Source organism: Microsporum canis, genomic scaffold (assembly GCF_000151145.1).
Source record: "Microsporum canis CBS 113480 supercont1.2 genomic scaffold, whole genome shotgun sequence".
NCBI lineage: Eukaryota > Fungi > Ascomycota > Eurotiomycetes > Onygenales > Arthrodermataceae > Microsporum > Microsporum canis.
In genome coordinates this window covers 41377-58686 of record NW_003299168.1, presented here as the reverse complement: position 1 = coordinate 58686, position 17310 = coordinate 41377, and the positions used below count along the sequence as shown (strand labels likewise).

Sequence of the window (17310 nt, the reverse complement as noted above, 5' to 3'; positions counted from 1 at the left end):
ACATCTTCCAAAACAACCATGAAGTTCCTCGCTCATATCTCTCTTGCTACCGTTGTTACGGGAGCAAACATCAAAAACCACTTCAAAGACGGCTGCAAGGGTGGCTACCTTGATTACCCAAACATTGCCCCAAGAATATGTTCTTCCGCACTCCACGATGGAATGACTAAAGGGGCTGCCACTGTCGCCTTCTACCATATGCCCAAGCATGCGGGCATAAATGGCTGGCAGAGCAACCGTGACAACTTATGCGGTGCTCTTAAGAAGCACAGCCGCGTCGGAAACTCCAACCACAAGTGCCTCGGTAAACTCCAAGGTGGCTCTCAGTATGTCGGTAGCAGCTGGACCCAGCCGGGTCAATTAAACGCGAAGGCTGAAGGAATGGATATCGCCTGCACAGGTCAGATGGCTCCTTACTCTCTCGTCCTAGACGATGGACACAAATACGCCCTTAGTGACATGGACGATGGCATGATCGCATCCCTGTACGATTTGGCTGTCAATGGAACTACTTTCCAAAACGTGCCAGGCGAGTACGCAGCATTTGAGATTGAAAAAAAGAGCGTTCAACAGCGCGCTCAGGAGATCCAGGCTTGAGCAGCGAATAACAGCCTGGGTTATGGATATATGGTGATGCGATATGATGATCTGGCCGGATGAGAATATGGTAATTCTGGTTTAGTTCTCATTGTTAAGAGCAGTCATGTATTCACAGCAAAATGTTTTCTAAACCGGAGGGCGAAGCCATCCCCTAGGCCGATTATCACTGCCAAATTAATCGATCACCAGATAATCCGAACTTCTTTAAGACATCGAACATCAAAGTCGTGCAAAGTCTGCGACTGTATAATGCAGTTAATACAGTGGTTTAGTCCTCTACAAATGTTACGGAGTATTGACTGAATGGCTGAGGCTAATAAGCCAAGGGTAACATTTATCCTCACAACAAGTCTCCATTTATCCAGCTTTGAACGAGTAGAATTTGCAGCTCTTTGTGGTACCTGATGTCATCGGCTGGCGCTCATGATCAGCGATCTCAGACATGAACACGCGTGATGAGGCCAGAAGACCCATTGCTACAACCATACCCGAGAATAACATTCAGTACGTTCAAACTAAGTAGACATCCGATGTAATACTCTCTCAGGATTCACTCAGAGTGCTTTTATTCCTTCTATCCTCTAATATTCATCTAAACCCCGTCCATGTTGTATTCCAAGACTATTCTCCCTCGACATCCCTGTAGGGCTAACAAAAAAAAAAAAAAAAAAAAAATAAGCTTCGCGGCCGTCAACTCTAACTTTAACTGGGCACTTGGTATCCATCCTGCCAACTCTCTTCTTTTTCTCCCCTCCCACTCTTCCTTTCTTTCTTCGTTTCTTCTTTTTTTTTTATTACTTATAACACCATATCAACTCTTTCTTCCACTGTCTAAGGGCCAAATATGATACATAATTTATCTTAGATTGTATACTATTGTTACGCCGCAGATGCATTTCCATATACCCTATCCGCCTTCCCAGGTAGGATATTGGTCACCAGTCACATCAACCCTCAACTGGTGCGAAGAGGTAAGTATTACAACCTACGCCGCAGCTCGAACGGGATCGGTAATCTGACAATCATCTGTTAGGACTATTATGCGACTCCATATGCCGCTGAAATTGTAAATGCCTTAACCAACGTCCTCTTTCTCTACCTGGGAATAAAGGGTATCCGGAGTTGCCGGAAGAATGGCCACGACTCTATCTTTCAAGTTGCATTCCTCGGATATCTCCTGGTGGGACTGGGGAGTTTTCTATTTCACTCCACGCTAAAATGTAAGCTCATTGCGCCTTGCTCTAGCGTCCAAGCATGATTGCTAATCAGCAGCTGTCCGGTGTAATAGATCCGATGCAGCTCGTTGACGAGCTATCAATGATATACACGACGTGCCTGATGTGCTATGCCACTTTCTCCTTCTCTAGATCTCGAACCCAGTGTTATATCCTCGGGTCTGGTCTCCTGAGCTTGTCTATCTTTATCACCCTTTACTACCATTATATTCAAGATCCCGTTTTCCACCAAGTGGCGTATGGAGTGCTTACAGCAATCGTGGTATTCCGGAGCATGTGGGTCATGGAAGTTACCCTACGTCCATCTCTACGGAGATTGCGCAATCAAAACAAACCGAATTTCTCGGGACAGACATTAACTATCAACGGAGAGACAGTAAACGAGAGAGATATTCGTATTCTCAAGAGTATGTGGGTAATGGTTGCTTATGGTCTGTCGACTTTCCTTGGAGGGTTTGCCATCTGGAACTTGGACAATGAATATTGCTCGAACCTGCGAACTTGGCGCCGTGAGCTTGGACTTCCATGGGGCATTCTGCTGGAAGGACACGGCTGGTGGTGAGTTCATCCTATAGTCTGAATTGTAGGGATCCGCTTTGTGTGTACAATTACTAACTCTGTTCAAGGCACCTTCTCACCGGAATTGGTGCTTATATGTATATCACCTGGGGGATATGGCTGCGCCATTGCCTCAATGGCCGCCAAGATGATTATAGGCTACACTGGCCTCGTCTTTATAATGCTGCAGACATTGTTCGTGTCCAGGATACATCTAAACCCTCAACACCCGAAGGTTACGCTGAGAAACTCAATTAAAGTGATCTCCTTTACATTAACTATGATTATTAGACAGGTGCCTTTGGAGTTTTGGAGATATACGGTCTTTTTATTTGTTTTGAATTGTACTCAATGGTATTTGTAAGTATACTTCATATAGAAAATATATTTTGCCTTGATGGGCCCATCTGAGGTAGAAGGGGATTAATAGGGATATTTAACAATTCTGAATGAAGCAGTATAGCCCATCGCTTGAAGATGGCTCTGGTAGAATACTATGCCTGTACAAGCACATATGGCGCAGCCATCTCGATGAAAGTGAAATAGGGGCAAGCATATTTCTCTGGGCTGAAAGGATGTCTATTCTGTTATTTAAACCCAGGCCTTCTCCTTCATACTGCAATATCTGAAAACCCCTTGTCTAGAGAGGCTAGTAATATCCCAGATAGTTAAACTGTGTATCAATTGTACTTTTGGCCGGCTGTACAGCCCCTTAATAAGGAAATTAATATATTTCTATTACAACTTGGCTGCAGTCGTGGGTTTCTTCCCCACATTCCGTAAACGTAATAAATCTACTTGTCTAATCCACTCCTGATCGACAGTCATCTTCTCAATTGGGGATCTTTTCTTCCATTCCTCCGCCAGCTGCTCTTCCTCTTTGCGCCAGCGTTGCATCTCAGTGCTTATCTGATTAGCGCATAGCTCAGCTGTTTGATTGACAGCCTCCATGGCTATCAAGTGTCCCACACCCTCCATAACTATGCCTTTCACCCTCCCTTCAGCAGCACCGCCGCTTCCACCAACCGCGATACCAGTCTGGTCAACCTTTTCCTGATTTAGCTTTCGATTGCTGACTTCCGAGTGTTCTGCAAATAGGTATAGAACACTTGGCCGCACAAAAGGAAGCATCTCAAATGTTTTATTAACTTCATACCGATAGAATGGGAATGCAGATTTGTATATGTGGGAGTCAAGGTCAGGGTGAGTGAGGCGGTTTGCAGATTGACAATCATTTGAGTTTAACCCATAAGCCGCCCTAAAGAAGGAGAATACTTCCTGGTGCCGAGTTGTGGTGAGAGTTACAGGCCTCTCGCCCACGGATTTATTCGCAGAACTGCCCTCCAGTGGGTATATAGCGGTGGGTAATTCTCGGAGTCCATACTTTACGAAGCATTCAAGCACACGGGGATCCCAGTTTTGATAGAATTTGTTTCTTTTGAGGGCCTTTTCGGCATCTACTCGGGATGGCCAGAGATCCCGCCGGTATGTTGACACAAGGGTTACAACTGGTATTTTAACCTTGGCCTGTTTGGAATATTCATCGTCGAGAACTTCAAGTCTGTTGATCACAGGGTCGAGTAGAATAAGAGACGTGAAGAGTCGCGGATGAAGGATTGAAAGGGTTACTCTGAAATTTTTCCCAGGGCTCGTTAGGTATTTCCATGATACCTGTGCATAGGGTGACTTACAAGTTATTACCACCCATACTATGACCAATCCCTACAATAGGGCGAGGCATTTCAGCCCGCTTCATATTGACTAAGTTGAGGAGGTCGCGCGGATGATCATACCATGACGCTAACCAGAGGGTTAATGATAACGGATCACAATTTGTGTAAATAGTAATTGAACATACGGTCATTCCCCAAAACATACTCGTTAAGCACCCCACTTTGTCCCTGGTGAGCAACATCCGCAATCCAGATACCACGAATGCGAAAACCAGCCTTCTTGGAGCGCGCATGTATTTCTTCCCACAAGGGCTCGTATAGTTCCTATCATTGAAAGGATGTTAGGACAATCCGATGATCCAGGAGAACCCTAATTGAGACGTAAATGGGGTTAGAGTCTGTAAGCCTGCTTACCTTTGGAAATCCATTGGCATGCGCACCTATTAGGGTGACATCGCCGGGTTGTGGGTTTGGATTATCCAGAGGTATATATTGCTTAACAGCTAGATTGAGTACTTCCTCTTGCTCTGTAGCCGTCGCATGAGGGTACTCCCTGATGTGCTGGCAGGGAATGACATGCTCAATGACTCGAAAACAGCTGGTCATTGTGCTTCTAGCTCCCTCTTATGTTTGTGCACCTAGTGATGCTTTGATGTTGCTTCCTTGAAATCGAACTTTCCAGGTATCAAATCGTGAAATAAAACACTTCCTAGGCAGTAGTTGTTTAACTGTTCGAATACCCCAGTGTCTTCCCGTACAATTGTTGTCGTAGCATGTAGCAAGCCTAGAGCACTGTAGGATAACTTGCAACGCATCCTTCAACTCCCGATGTGCCGAGGTAAGGTGAAGTAGCAATTGATGTGTAAGCGCCTTGGTTGACTAGTTTATACTATGTATGGGCACATTTTTAACATGATTTTTTGTACACCCTTATGATAAGATAAGATAGAGAAGTAAAAAGCTGCTTCTATGTCCTTGTAAACATGATTCTATCACTTGAAACTGCTTTCAAGAATTTAACCCGTATCTTCATGTGAACGTTTTTGATGATTAACCAGGGATACGTGATGCGGATCTCAATATATGTAGCTCATATGATAATTCAACGATGACTAAACCAACTATTGCCTATTACGGAAATAATCGGCATTGATATTGAATGACTTAGCCCTATGTAGAATAATACGCTTAAAACGAGTGTTATCCAATAGAAAGTAAGATTAGATGAAGTATATTACCGCTAGGCTGAAATAGCAATAAAAATAACACGTGACTGGCGTGATTTTTGACGCGTCGAAATGAAGGTTAAAATAAGCGCGTTTTGGTACATGTCGTCAAAGCCTTTTGATACTTCAAACTCCTCACACATAATAATTAGGTGGAGGACAAATCCCACCGAGCAAACGCAGGCTACTCTAGTGCATATCGGCCTGTGAGGTGAGAAACGACTATTGACATGGCGAAAGAAGGGCTATTCAGCCAGTCGAGGATCTGTATCATCTGCTCTCCCCAGCTTACTTTAGAACAGGCAGAAGAAGTAAGCTGTCCAATCTTAATCGCGCTCATCGAACATCTCGCTGACTTTTTATCTTCCCTGACTAGATATCGTCTGCTTTGCAAGAAAATGGTGCTGAAGTAGTCATACACCAACCACAATCCCCCCTCCCACCTATCAACGAGTTCAGCCATATAGTTTCTTCAACTATAGACTTCCAAGGCCATGATACTGCATGTGATGCTCTTATTCCGGTTGTCAAACCCCAATGGGTCCAAATGTCAATATCAAAGCACAAGCTAGCGAACCCACGGCAATATAATCCGGATCCACGATTGTTTATGAATGATGTCATTGTCACTTGTGAAGATATTCCGGAAGGTGATAAGGATGCGATCATTGGCGGGGTATTGGCTATGGGTGGTCTCTATACTTCGCGGATCACTAGTAGCACGACCCATCTTGTTACCTTATCAATGACTGATAAGTGTATGGCTACTAAGAATAGAGGTCTTCCGACTAAGATAGTGCTACCTCACTGGTAGGTGTATCAATCTCGAACATATTTACTGAGCGGCTGTGTCTAACTACAGTAGGTTCGATGATTGCCTTAAACTTGGCAAAAGGATTGATGAACGGCCTTATTTACTTCCCAATCCTGAGATCCTTCGACCAGACTATCATCGTCCTTTGCGCATTACCAAAAATAAAGACGTAGTTGGTGCCTCTACCCCAGAGCCCAACGCGCTTCCCGATATGGTCACATCTCCTGGGGGATCAAGACGCGAACTTAATATATTTAAGGGGAAAACAGTGATGATATCTGCAGATTTAGGGATAGCCGAACGCATGACTAACTCAATTGAACAGCTGATAGTGGAAGGCGGGGGCAAAATCACTAACCAGGTCTCAAAGTCAGATATCTTCATCTGTCGATACCGTGAAGGCGAGGACTATAAATTAGCATCGAGATCTGGGAAAGAAGTTGGTAACCTCTCGTGGCTATACCACCTTATTACACATAATGCATGGACATCTCCGCTACGACGACTTCTTCACTACCCTATTGCACGGGATGGCATTCCTGGTTTCAAAAATTTTAAAATAAGTTTATCTAATTATGCAGGGGAAGCAAGAATTTACTTGGAGAATCTCATAGTTGCTGCTGGCGCTGAGTCTACGAAGACTTTGAAACAGGATAATACCCATCTTTTGACTGCCCATGGGAATAGTGAAAAGTGCACGGCTGCAAGAGAGTGGAATTTACATATTGTCAACCACCTTTGGCTTGAGGAAAGCTATGCAAAATGGCAACAGCAAACGGTCACAGATCCCCGATACACGCACTTCCCTCGGCGGACAAATTTGAGTGAGGTTGTGGGCCAAACACGAATAGATAGATACGCAGTGGAGGAGAACTTTTTCCCCCCTGAACCAGCCTCGAGTATTAAAAAACCGACTGTTATGCAGCAAAAAGAGAATAATGCCTCTTTGAGCAGGACGTCCAAGCAAGCCAAGACACCGGTTTCGGAACAGAAGGCAGCTACGGACAATGCAGAGACCCCAGGTACCAAGCCTGATAGTACCGTAAAAAATGCAAAGAAAGCGAAAGACAAGCTCCCACAGACACCTTTACCCTCTAGATTTGCCAATCTTGGGAAAGAAAATGAGACCCCTTCTACTACCGGAAGCCGAAAATCAAAAGATATAGCCGCTGCTAGACTACACAGCCTTGCGCCTGATATATCACTGTATGAAAAGGAAACGAAGCGAGCTGGAGGTGTTATTTATGGAGGACGACGGAAAAGTGCCGGCGAGCCTGACACAACCAGGAAGAGATCAGCGGAACCTGACAGTGCCTCTGACTCAGAACAAGCTGCCGGGACTAAGAAGCTCAAGACCGCAAAGCCGCCCATTACAATCCGCCTACTTATTACAAGCTTCACTAGGTGGATAGAGAAGCCTAAAATAGAAGACTTGGAAAGAGTGAGTTTATTCTTAAATCCAAGTCATTGTATACCTCAGCGGAGTTAACCAGTTTTCGATACAGTCTCAGCTCAGGGACCTTGGAATTTCAGTAGTCACTGATCCCTCCCGATGCACCCACCTGGCAGCACCTTCTATCAAAAGAACCCAGAAATTTGTCAATGCCTTAGCACATGCACCAGTGATTATCAATTCTGACTTCATAACAGACTGTCTTGAGAAAAACGAACTCCTAGACCCCGGCAATTATATTCTCAAGGACAAAGCCTCAGAGAAAAAGTACAAGTTCTCCTTAGAAAAAGCTAGGCTGAGAGCGCAAGAAAACAAACAACAACTGCTCAGTGGACACACCATTTACTGTACGGAAAAGATCAATGGTGGGTTTGACGCATTCAAATCAATAATCGAGGCGAACGGGGGCCAGTGTGTGCTGTATCGGGGCCGCTCGGGGACAACCATCAGTGGTCGACGTTCGGCAGTTGACACATCTGACCAGGCTGAGGCGGAGGAGGTCTTCCTAATCAGTGGGCTTGATAAGAGTAGCGTCAAGCTTTGGGAAAAGTTCCGCACAATGGCTCGGGATGCAAAACGGGTGCCCAAGATCGTCCGGTCAGATTGGATATTAGACATTGCATTATCTCAGGAATGGCGAGGTGGTGACTCGTATGAGCACGCTGACGAAGATGTCGTGTAAAGAAAACAATGATAAAGTGTACCATTTGCCGATTATGAAAATGTTGAAACATTCTTAACCCATTCCCTTGGTTAGGTACAACATAATGCTTCGTTGGAGGAAACATATTCTCGCAGTATTAAACTCGAGATATCAAATAATTTTCTCGTTAGTTTCTTGCACCGATATAGTGATGGTTTAATAACCTCCAGGTTCAACTGTTAATCTTTGAGGCGGCCACCAAGTATAGGATTCCGTTCTTTTGGGTTGATGCAAATACTGATGGCTGAGGGGTATCAGGGCGGGCCGTTGATTTCAAAAGAACTTCACTCCCTGTTGGTCTTCATTGCCAAATACCTGCGCCTTACCCTGCTTGACCAGGACCTGGAGAGATTTCTGCATAACTTCAGGGTCCATTTTATGGAACTCTAAGTAATAAATTAGCAGCACGATGCAAGTTTAACGGTTATTGTAACATTTATGACCTAAGTACGCACCCTGAGAAATTGTTGCTTCTCCCTCCATGAGCTCGTAAAGTGTAAGGACAGTGTTTTTTTGAGCCGTTTCTTCAACCTGTAAGAAATACATTAGCGTGAGCATATACCAAGCTATCTTTCGAAATACCAATCACTCACCCAGCTAGCAAGGGCACTAGCCCATTCTTCCGGCCTCTTCCACCATATCCACGCTATTGTTTTTTCGCTTCCAATCCATTCTGCGCGTTTGCCTCCAGCGCTGCCCGTCATCCAGTCCACAATGGTTACGGCATCGGCCAGACTCAGGCCCTTCTTTAGCTGAGTATTATAAAATAACGGGGAGGAAATAGTATCGATCAGTGAAAGACGGTATATCCGGTGATGTCGGCAGTAAGATTGAATTAATGATGACCACTTTTGGAACTGTTCCTGCCGAGTTGTAAGGTTCGGTTGTATGGTATAAAACGGCGGAAACGAGTAGTCTCGTGGGAATATAAATTTGGGTGAATCAGATGTATTTGCAATACTTCCTGCGCCGCTAGGATTTGCCATTGTCTAACAAGAATAAAAATGCTTGGTAGTGGTAGATATTCGATGGAGGGTGGAAGTTGTCAGAGCTTAGTTAACTACTGATAAGATAAGATCGCGTGGGGGCTTCGTTTGCTACAAAAAAAATAAGGCAGAAAATCACCAACATCCAAGCTTCCACCATAACTACCACCACACAAAGTTTTAGCAAGCGATATACCACAAATCAGGGCTGTAAAAGTGACAGCCAATCCCTCATAATGTCAGCACCGGAACAAAAGCGTCAGCGGCGCTCTGGGCCGCAGAAAATACAAAAGGACAAGGTGGACGAGAATGGACAAGTGAAGCTACCAAGCAAGAAGCTCTATCGTCAACGAGCACATGCGAATCCATTCTCAGACCATCAATTGGATTAGTATGTCCATGTCATTGTTTTCCCTCATATGCCTCCTATTGAATCTCTCGAAACTAGAGCAACGCTAATTGATCCACTATACATAGCCCTATCAGCCCAGAACAAATGGATTGGGCTGCGATGTTTCCTGCATATATCAACCCGGATTCGACGGCTGTGAACCTTTTAGGTACAAGAAAACTGGTTAAAGATGTTGAAATAGCTGATATTGGGTGTGGGTTTGGAGGGCTATTGGTGGCGCTGGCGCCGCTAATGCCGGATACCTTGATGGTTGGTATGGGTTCCCAGTTCCTTGGTTTAACCGGAGCGCATATAAATTAACAATTCTAGGCATGGAAATCCGTTCTCAAGTTCTTGAATATGTGACAGAGCGTATTAGGGCGCTTCGATTTAGACAAACACCTCCCGCAATACCACAAGAATCATCTGCAGATACAACTACGGATAATTCTTCGTTACAGCAAGACGCATCCGGAGCAATACCTCCATCCACTTCTCAGTCAACTTTGTCTGGACAGCCCAATTTTCAGAACATATCTGCGATTCGTTCAAATACGATGAAATTCTTACCAAATTTCTTTTCCCACCATCAGCTCTCAAAGATATTTATATGCTTTCCCGACCCGCATTTCAAGGCACGGAAACACAAAGCGCGCATTGTCTCGACAACACTGAATGCTGAATATGCATACGTACTACGGCCGGGTGGAATGTTATATACCATTACTGATGTAGAAGATTTGCATCTGTGGATGGTTTCGCATTTCGATAGCAAAAAGGCAGAAAATGAGCTCAATTCGCATGATATTGCCGAGCTATGGGAGCGTGTGAGCGACGAGGAACTTGCTGCAGATGAATGCGTTCGAGTGATGAGAGACGAAACGGAGGAAGGAAAGAAAGTGACAAGGAATAACGGGCAGAAGTTCGTGGCTGTTTGGAGAAGAAAAGCTGACCCAGAGTGGCCTTGTTGATACCTATATTCAAACTTATGCCACGAGAAACACATATATAAGTTTCAAAGACCCAAAAAAAACAATGACATTTCTGTAAAGTATCGCCTGCTCTCCTACGCTATGGATCAAACTAATAAAAGCAAAAATTCACTGCTATCCCAAAGACACGAAATTAAGCAATCTGGAGTGCATGTAAAAGTGGCTGTATGTAGATAATGATCACGCCTTTAACCGTTTCGACTCACAGGACTCGCAGACAGGTAGCTCAACTGGGCCACCTATCTGTCTTCCCCTCGCGTTTACCTTAGGCTTACCTTGTCTCACAAAGAAACGCCCGTCAGGCCCGAAAGATCCCTGGCATTCGTGGCACCGGAAACATTCATCGTGCCACTGTCCTCCAAGTGCGGAGACTACTACATCATCCAGTACTGGCTTCTTGCAGGCCTTGCATTTTGATGCAGTACGTCGTGAATGACATCGGACACACCATGCAAAGCCTTCCTTCTCAACAAATGGAGTGGTTGGCGTAAATGGATCACCGCATTCAGCGCAGAAAAAGTGACCGGCATGCCAGGTTGAGCCACATGCAACGATAACCTCGCCTTCAATGGGTGTTTTGCAGCTCTTGCATCGTGGGCTAAACAACTCATGGAAGTCTAAATGGCAATAGAATCGTGGTGCATCGAGCCCTAGGTCATGATAAGATTCCGAATGAGACAGTCGTTTCTGGCGCTTCTGCTCTGGCTCCGGATAGAATGCAACGCATTCGAGAGGAGTGTGGCAGTGAAAACAGTTGAAACACTCTGGATGAAGCCGGTAAGAGCTTGCTGTGACGATCCGTCCAGATATGGATAGATCACAAATAACGCAGGTTGCTGTCGGGACACCTGCTTTAGAGAGGGACTGATATCTTTCGATCCCCGGGTTTGGGCGGCGGTTGGCATGATTCGGTCCAGGGCTAGGCAGCTCCCTCTGTTGGATTTGGCTTGCTTGCTCTATCTCCGATATGGTAGGCCCAAGAGGAGAGACGCGAATCTCCGGTAATATAGGCCCTTCACTGTCAACTGCAATACTGGGGACTGCGGGAGCACTAACACTAACTTCTGGTATAGAAGCAAGGGGTGGTGTGCTATTGGAGCCCTGCCTTAGGATAGCATGTCCGCTACCCTGGAAAGATTCGTTGCTTGGTGGGCTGACAGGCTCGTCTCTCTCTGGTTCTTTCCAATTGGGGTCAAAACTCACGATTGGTCGACCTGGCCTATCACTCACGGCTGAAGGCATCGGAAGCTTTGTGCTTCGGTCTTTCAGCCTCATGCTTGTTGCGGCGCGAATTTCATCATCACGAATTTCGATGCCATTCTTAGTGGGAGTACTTTGTTCCTTTTCTGACTCTGGTGTTTGTTCCCGCGGGGTGTAGGTGTTGGTTGTGTAAAGAGGGTTTCTGGTCTGGGTTGGTGGATTCTTATGTATATCAAATCGATTTAGTTTTCCACAAGTTGTAATACTCCATCTATTTGGGAACGGGCGTGCGCCACGAAGTACGGAGTTATGAGGTTTGACGGTTAAAGGAGAGGCGGAAGCAGTAGTTTGAGACGAACTAGGCTCCTCGTTTGCGTTATTCTTTTCAGGCTCCTCGTATATGGAGTCTTCTGGGTTCCTGAATATTCCTTTGGAAGAGCCACCACTGGTAGATCTCCTGCGGCTCTGGATATCATTTTTTTTATCAGTCTCATCCTTAGAGAGAGCAAAATTGACTTTTCGCGCTGGCCGGGATGTTCCATTCTTTGTCACATTTAACGACGATGCATCTTCAGTAGCGGCGGATTGGGCTGCATTAACCCCATATGTTGGCTGCTTACCAGATACAGAGTTGCTTCCGCTTGAACTATCCGATGAAGATCGGACGCTGTCAGACATGAGTTGACTCCGGATGATGTCTCCACGTGCCCCGAGGCTAGAAGCCCTCGAGTGACTGCCCTTCTCCAAATGTTGCCGTAGTCTGCTTACGGTCTTCAAATCAGGGTTTCTATAAGCTGAATGGGTATCATTGTGTCTAAATCCATGAGTCTGGTGCTCCAGAACGAGTTCTGTTGCTTCCTCCTGGGCTGCCTCAAATAATCTGTTTTCGTCTTCTTGAACGTCCATTTCTTCCAATGCCGACCTAAGAGACCGGACTTCTTGTCTTTCCATCCATCTTTGGCCACGCTCTATGTATGGCACTGTGGTCGAGGTTGTTGAGGCCAAGCTAATCCCGCATTGGGATACATTTCTTGCCCCGTTATACACCTCGGATTCCGGTATTGGCGGTGTTCCACCGGAGCTACTAGTATGTGATGATAACTCTGAGGTGGTCCTTCGATGTGAGAGAGCGCTGGATGAGCGGGGGATAATATCCTTGGAGCTGGTCCGAGAATGTATCTTCTCTGATGGTCGGGTAGAAAACGAAGGCGCTGGTCTAGCCGGCATATCTTTTATGCTGGCAGGTGTTGCTGACCCAGAGACCTTCGAAGGAAGTGGTCGTGAGCCATTGGGCCGTGGTGGACGAGCTGATCGAAGATCCCGTAGGTAACTTCCTGTTAATTGCATCAGCTTTCTGTCTCGGTATCAGGCTAATGGCTGGCCATCGAAATCCACCTACCCAGCTCTTCATCGCTCATAAACGTAGGTCCCGGAGGGGAGACTTTTCGTGGGCTACTCTTTAGTTTAACACCGTACATTGTGGCTGTACTGAAGCAGACGCTGTCTTTGATATGAGCATCGGGCAAATGCCCATTTATATAGTTGAATAGAGAGAGTTATGAAGGTTCAATAAATCATCGACGATACAGATCAAGGTTATACACATGTGGCGAGTTATATTCCAACTAGTCTTGGGGGTTGGCTCTTTGTGCACCCTTCATAAGCGCGAGTTCTGGCTTGTTTTTTTGGCGTATCAACAACAGCCAAGTCACACCGGTTGCGAGGCCAACGCATAGCTGACTAAGGCGCGGGTGTTTAGCCGAGGAAGCCCCATGAGTCTATTCTAGTTTCAACATCACAAGAAGCCTTCTTTGCATATTGTATGTATTATGATTTTGACGGGGTGTAATGATATCATTCCCTCCATGATACTATAGAAACAACAAATCACTCGAGATTGCAGAACACAGTTTGGGACTATTAGAGGATCGCTTGCAGGCGTGTCGTCAACCTGTTGCGAGCGCATGGCGGGAATATTGGATAGCGGCCATAGTGTCGAGGGATTGGATATTCAGTCACTTCCAGGATACAAACAAGAGTCTCACTTATCAGCTATGGGTGCCGAGGAGTCTTATGCAGGAGCTGAGAAAAGAGTTTCTTATGTCGTTCTGGAGGCGAATTTCTAAATTGATATACCGTGACAGACATTTTCCTGTTTGGCTACTCTGCCAGATACCTACTTTTAAAGTTCTTATATTTATGCAGGTTTTGAGATGAAGAATTGTGGCTTTGAAAGTTACCTCTAAGCTAATGGCTCGACTCCTGGGGCCTGCAGGCTTCAGGATTCCACAGAATGTCCTCTATCAGGGCCACCATTTTAGGTTCTTCTTGCTATTCTTTCTTGCACTTAGGCAGTGATCGATACATTCAAACATAAGATGCTTGACAAACGCCTCTCCTTAAAAGAGTTGGTAGAGTAACATAATAATATGCTGTCAAACTTGGAATGCCTCAAGATCTAGCTTACCGTCGGCAACGCAACCCAGGGGGTTCGTGTCTTCAAGCAAAGGTATAAGATAAGGTTTGATACACTATGTATTTTCAGTACATATAGAGCTACCTTTGATTTTTCCATAACCCTAAAAATCCTCCAATCTTTGCATTTGACATTCTTTCTGGATAAACTGGCCACAATGTATCACCTGCAGCTGTCATATCGATATAGGCGCGCCTGGTATGCCAATGGTGTTACAGAAGCTCTCAGGTACTGGTAACCACTAACCAGCGTTTCTGTAATTTACCACTATCGTCCTCGTAAGAACCGAAACTGGGAACGCTCGCTTGAAAATTGGACTAAGGAGTTTGAGGAACAACCGCTACGTGAAATACCTGGACCAGTCGCTGTATTGGGTGAGGGTTAGTTTTGAATAGTGATGCGAATTGCCCGCGAATTTTGCAAGGATAGAGACCAGTACGGAGTAACACTGTACCAACCCAAAGGAATTGACACTAAAGCTTCAAGAGCATTTTCGCACCGCTGTGAAGCAGCTGCTGTTTCACGTAGGAGGCAAGGCAAACAGGCAGTAGAAAAGAGCCATAAGGGCCAGTTTATTCTTTAAAAAATGATATCGCCATCTGCGTCGGAAGAGCACGAGTATATAGTTCTATCGTTTATAGATTCTAATTCTATTAGAAGCTCCCACGCACGACAGAGAATCTAAATATAGTTGAATGACTCGAACCAGTTCGTGTGGTTAACTTGTCATTGAGATAAGCCAATCATCAATGGTAGTGGCGTCCAGGCGGGAAAACGCCGTTATAAAAGATATGTTCCATAGTTAACCTTGTAACTACACCCAAAATATCGACGATGATTTTGAAGCAATGTTCGTTCATTGCATCGATAGTTGGCTACTCGAAATTCCAACTAGGACAAGGGGTTTCGCTATTGACTCCATCCCAGCAATGATAGGGCGTACATAGTATTCCGCCTGGACAAGCTTACTCCCCTCTCGCCCGGGTTAATGTTAATCAGCTTGAGATAGACCAGTCGGGAGGATGAATACGATGGTTGCCCCCACCGTTCCGCTTAAACGGCACTGAAGGCCCTTTTTCGTGCTTTGGAATTGCCGGAAGGCTGCCCCGAGATGAAGCCAGGTAAAAAATATGGCTCCGTTTTATATACTGAGCTAGTGGCCGCATTCTGTGAAGAAGCCATATCATAAACTGTAACTGCTTGCTCTAACGGGGAGCGGAGAGAAGGACCTTGCTTAAGACTCAAGTTAAGTCTTCCTGGATAAGAGACTTGCTTATTTGAAGGTCACTTTCTCGCAAGTTCAAGGATGGAAAATGATCCAGCAGTGTATAGCAGCAATGGACCTGCCTCCCATCAGGTAGAAAAGGAAGCAAACTACTCTGGAGAAAAAGGGCCAGGTCGAAATTCTATTCCTAGATCAGATGAGGACTTAAACGAAAAAGAGACAGAAGATATTCCGCCAGATGGAGGATATGGTTGGGTCTGTGTTTTGTGTGCTGGTCTAATTAATGCCAACACTTGGGGTGTCAACAGTGTAAGTGTTTTCTTAGTTATAGCTAGCGGTTATCACACATATCAAAGGGGATCTAATAATACTGACATCCTCCAAGTCATATGGCGTTTTTCTCTCTTATTATTTAGAGAACGGTATATTTCCGAATACAAGCCCCATTGAATATGCCTTCACTGGAGGCCTGAGCATGTCTTGCTGTCTTCTCATCTCTCCATTGGTTACTCATATGGTGCATTTATATGGAAACCGAGCAGTCCTTAACTTCGGTGTCATTCTTCAGACGCTCTCCTTTATTGGGGCATCGTTTGCGACGCAGAAATGGCACATCTTTCTCTCGCAAGGGGTGTGTTTCGGTTTTGGAATAGGCGTGATCTTTGTCACCTCTGTGAGCATCATACCTCAGTGGTTCCGGCGTAAGAGGAGTATTGCCAACTCACTTGCTGCCGCCGGCTCTGGTATAGGAGGGCTATCATATTCCCTTGCGGCTGGCTCGCTGATCCCAAAAGTCGGCTTAGGATGGACCTTTCGCGTTCTAGGTCTATGTTCATTTGCCATGAACTTGATCGCTTCAAATCTGATGCGAGACCGCAACAAAGCTATCGGTAGCAGATACCGCGCCTTTCACTTCCCATTGCTCAACCGGCCCGAGTTTCTATTTCTTCAAGCATGGGGAATGCTGTCCCTGCTGGGTTATGTTGTCATATTGTTCAGTCTACCTAACTTTGCTCTTTCAATCGGGCTATCTCAGAAGCAAGGCAGCATTGCTGGCGCATTATTGAACCTCGGTCAAGCCCTCGGGCGTCCAGTTGTGGGCCTCGTCAGCGATAGATACGGTCGATTCAATATGGCTGTCCTATTTACTTTCTTCTGCGGCTTTCTTTGCTTAGCGGTCTGGATACCATCTTCGAATATGGTTGTGCTCTCCTTTTTCGCCATCATAGTGGGCACCGTCGCCGGTACTTTTTGGACAACAATTGTCCCCGTCTGCGCGGAGGTAGTCGGCATGCAGGAGCTTCCTGGTGGCCTGAGTCTTACCTGGGTGGCTATGGTGCCTGCAACAACGGTAGCCGAACCAATTGCCCTCGTCCTTAGGCATGGCTCGGGGTCTACAGGTTCCTATACCTATGCACAAGTCTTTACGGGAATTGTATATGTGGCTGCAGGTTTGTTTTTGCTGGTGGTTCGCGGTTGGAAAATCGGTGATAATGAGAGGATAGCAAAAGCCGCAGTCAATAGCAATTCAGGGGAGGCATCGTCTGGTAGAGTATTCACAACAGCCCCTACCGCTGCTATGGATGATCCTATCACCGGCTGTGCGACAGTTGTGCCAGTCATGAGTCGTCCAGACAATGATCCTAGGTATCCATCTACATCTTCCGTCGTGGAGGTGAAGCTTTGGTCTCCTCTACCTCTTGCTCGACGAATGGTAGCCTGGAAGCTGGTCTAAGGAACAAGGAGTAAAATGCCGTTTTCTCTGCGTTTAGGTTAGT

At 45.7% G+C, this 17310-nt stretch overlaps 8 protein-coding genes across 8 annotated transcripts; 5 read left to right on the top strand and 3 right to left on the bottom strand.

Moving 5' to 3' along the window:
• Positions 1–18: 18 nt before the first annotated feature.
• MCYG_01446 (uncharacterized protein) lies at positions 19–597 on the top strand (the record flags this gene model as incomplete). Its single annotated transcript, XM_002848466.1, has 1 exon — positions 19–597. One exon carries the CDS (start codon positions 19–21, stop codon positions 595–597), a length of 579 nt encoding a protein of 192 aa, XP_002848512.1.
• A 445-nt stretch (positions 598–1042) lies between these two features.
• Positions 1043–2651, top strand: MCYG_01445 (alkaline ceramidase; the record flags this gene model as incomplete). Its single annotated transcript, XM_002848465.1, has 5 exons — positions 1043–1104; positions 1466–1571; positions 1634–1780; positions 1846–2393; positions 2462–2651. 5 exons carry the CDS (start codon positions 1043–1045, stop codon positions 2649–2651), a joined length of 1053 nt encoding a protein of 350 aa, XP_002848511.1.
• Positions 2652–3131: 480 nt separating this feature from the next.
• MCYG_01444 (conserved hypothetical protein) lies at positions 3132–4672 on the bottom strand (the record flags this gene model as incomplete). The annotated part of the gene is made up of 4 exons (XM_002848464.1): positions 3132–4064; positions 4120–4193; positions 4252–4390; positions 4481–4672. The coding sequence occupies 4 exons, from the start codon at positions 4670–4672 to the stop codon at positions 3132–3134; spliced, it is 1338 nt and encodes a 445-aa protein (XP_002848510.1).
• Positions 4673–5522: 850 nt separating this feature from the next.
• On the top strand, positions 5523–8241 carry MCYG_01443 (BRCT domain-containing protein; the record flags this gene model as incomplete). The annotated part of the gene is made up of 4 exons (XM_002848463.1): positions 5523–5603; positions 5669–6102; positions 6155–7547; positions 7612–8241. The coding sequence occupies 4 exons, from the start codon at positions 5523–5525 to the stop codon at positions 8239–8241; spliced, it is 2538 nt and encodes an 845-aa protein (XP_002848509.1).
• A 193-nt stretch (positions 8242–8434) lies between these two features.
• MCYG_01442 (DUF852 domain-containing protein) lies at positions 8435–9248 on the bottom strand (the record flags this gene model as incomplete). The annotated part of the gene is made up of 4 exons (XM_002848462.1): positions 8435–8553; positions 8589–8648; positions 8718–8793; positions 8856–9248. 4 exons carry the CDS (start codon positions 9246–9248, stop codon positions 8435–8437), a joined length of 648 nt encoding a protein of 215 aa, XP_002848508.1.
• Positions 9249–9484: 236 nt separating this feature from the next.
• Positions 9485–10610, top strand: MCYG_01441 (tRNA (guanine-N(7)-)-methyltransferase; the record flags this gene model as incomplete). Its single annotated transcript, XM_002848461.1, has 3 exons — positions 9485–9639; positions 9726–9913; positions 9970–10610. 3 exons carry the CDS (start codon positions 9485–9487, stop codon positions 10608–10610), a joined length of 984 nt encoding a protein of 327 aa, XP_002848507.1.
• A 201-nt stretch (positions 10611–10811) lies between these two features.
• MCYG_01440 (LIM domain-containing protein) lies at positions 10812–13309 on the bottom strand (the record flags this gene model as incomplete). Its single annotated transcript, XM_002848460.1, has 2 exons — positions 10812–13165; positions 13231–13309. The coding sequence occupies 2 exons, from the start codon at positions 13307–13309 to the stop codon at positions 10812–10814; spliced, it is 2433 nt and encodes an 810-aa protein (XP_002848506.1).
• A 2304-nt stretch (positions 13310–15613) lies between these two features.
• Positions 15614–17267, top strand: MCYG_01439 (Mch2p; the record flags this gene model as incomplete). The annotated part of the gene is made up of 2 exons (XM_002848459.1): positions 15614–15841; positions 15918–17267. The coding sequence occupies 2 exons, from the start codon at positions 15614–15616 to the stop codon at positions 17265–17267; spliced, it is 1578 nt and encodes a 525-aa protein (XP_002848505.1).
• Between the last annotated feature and the right edge of the window lie 43 nt (positions 17268–17310).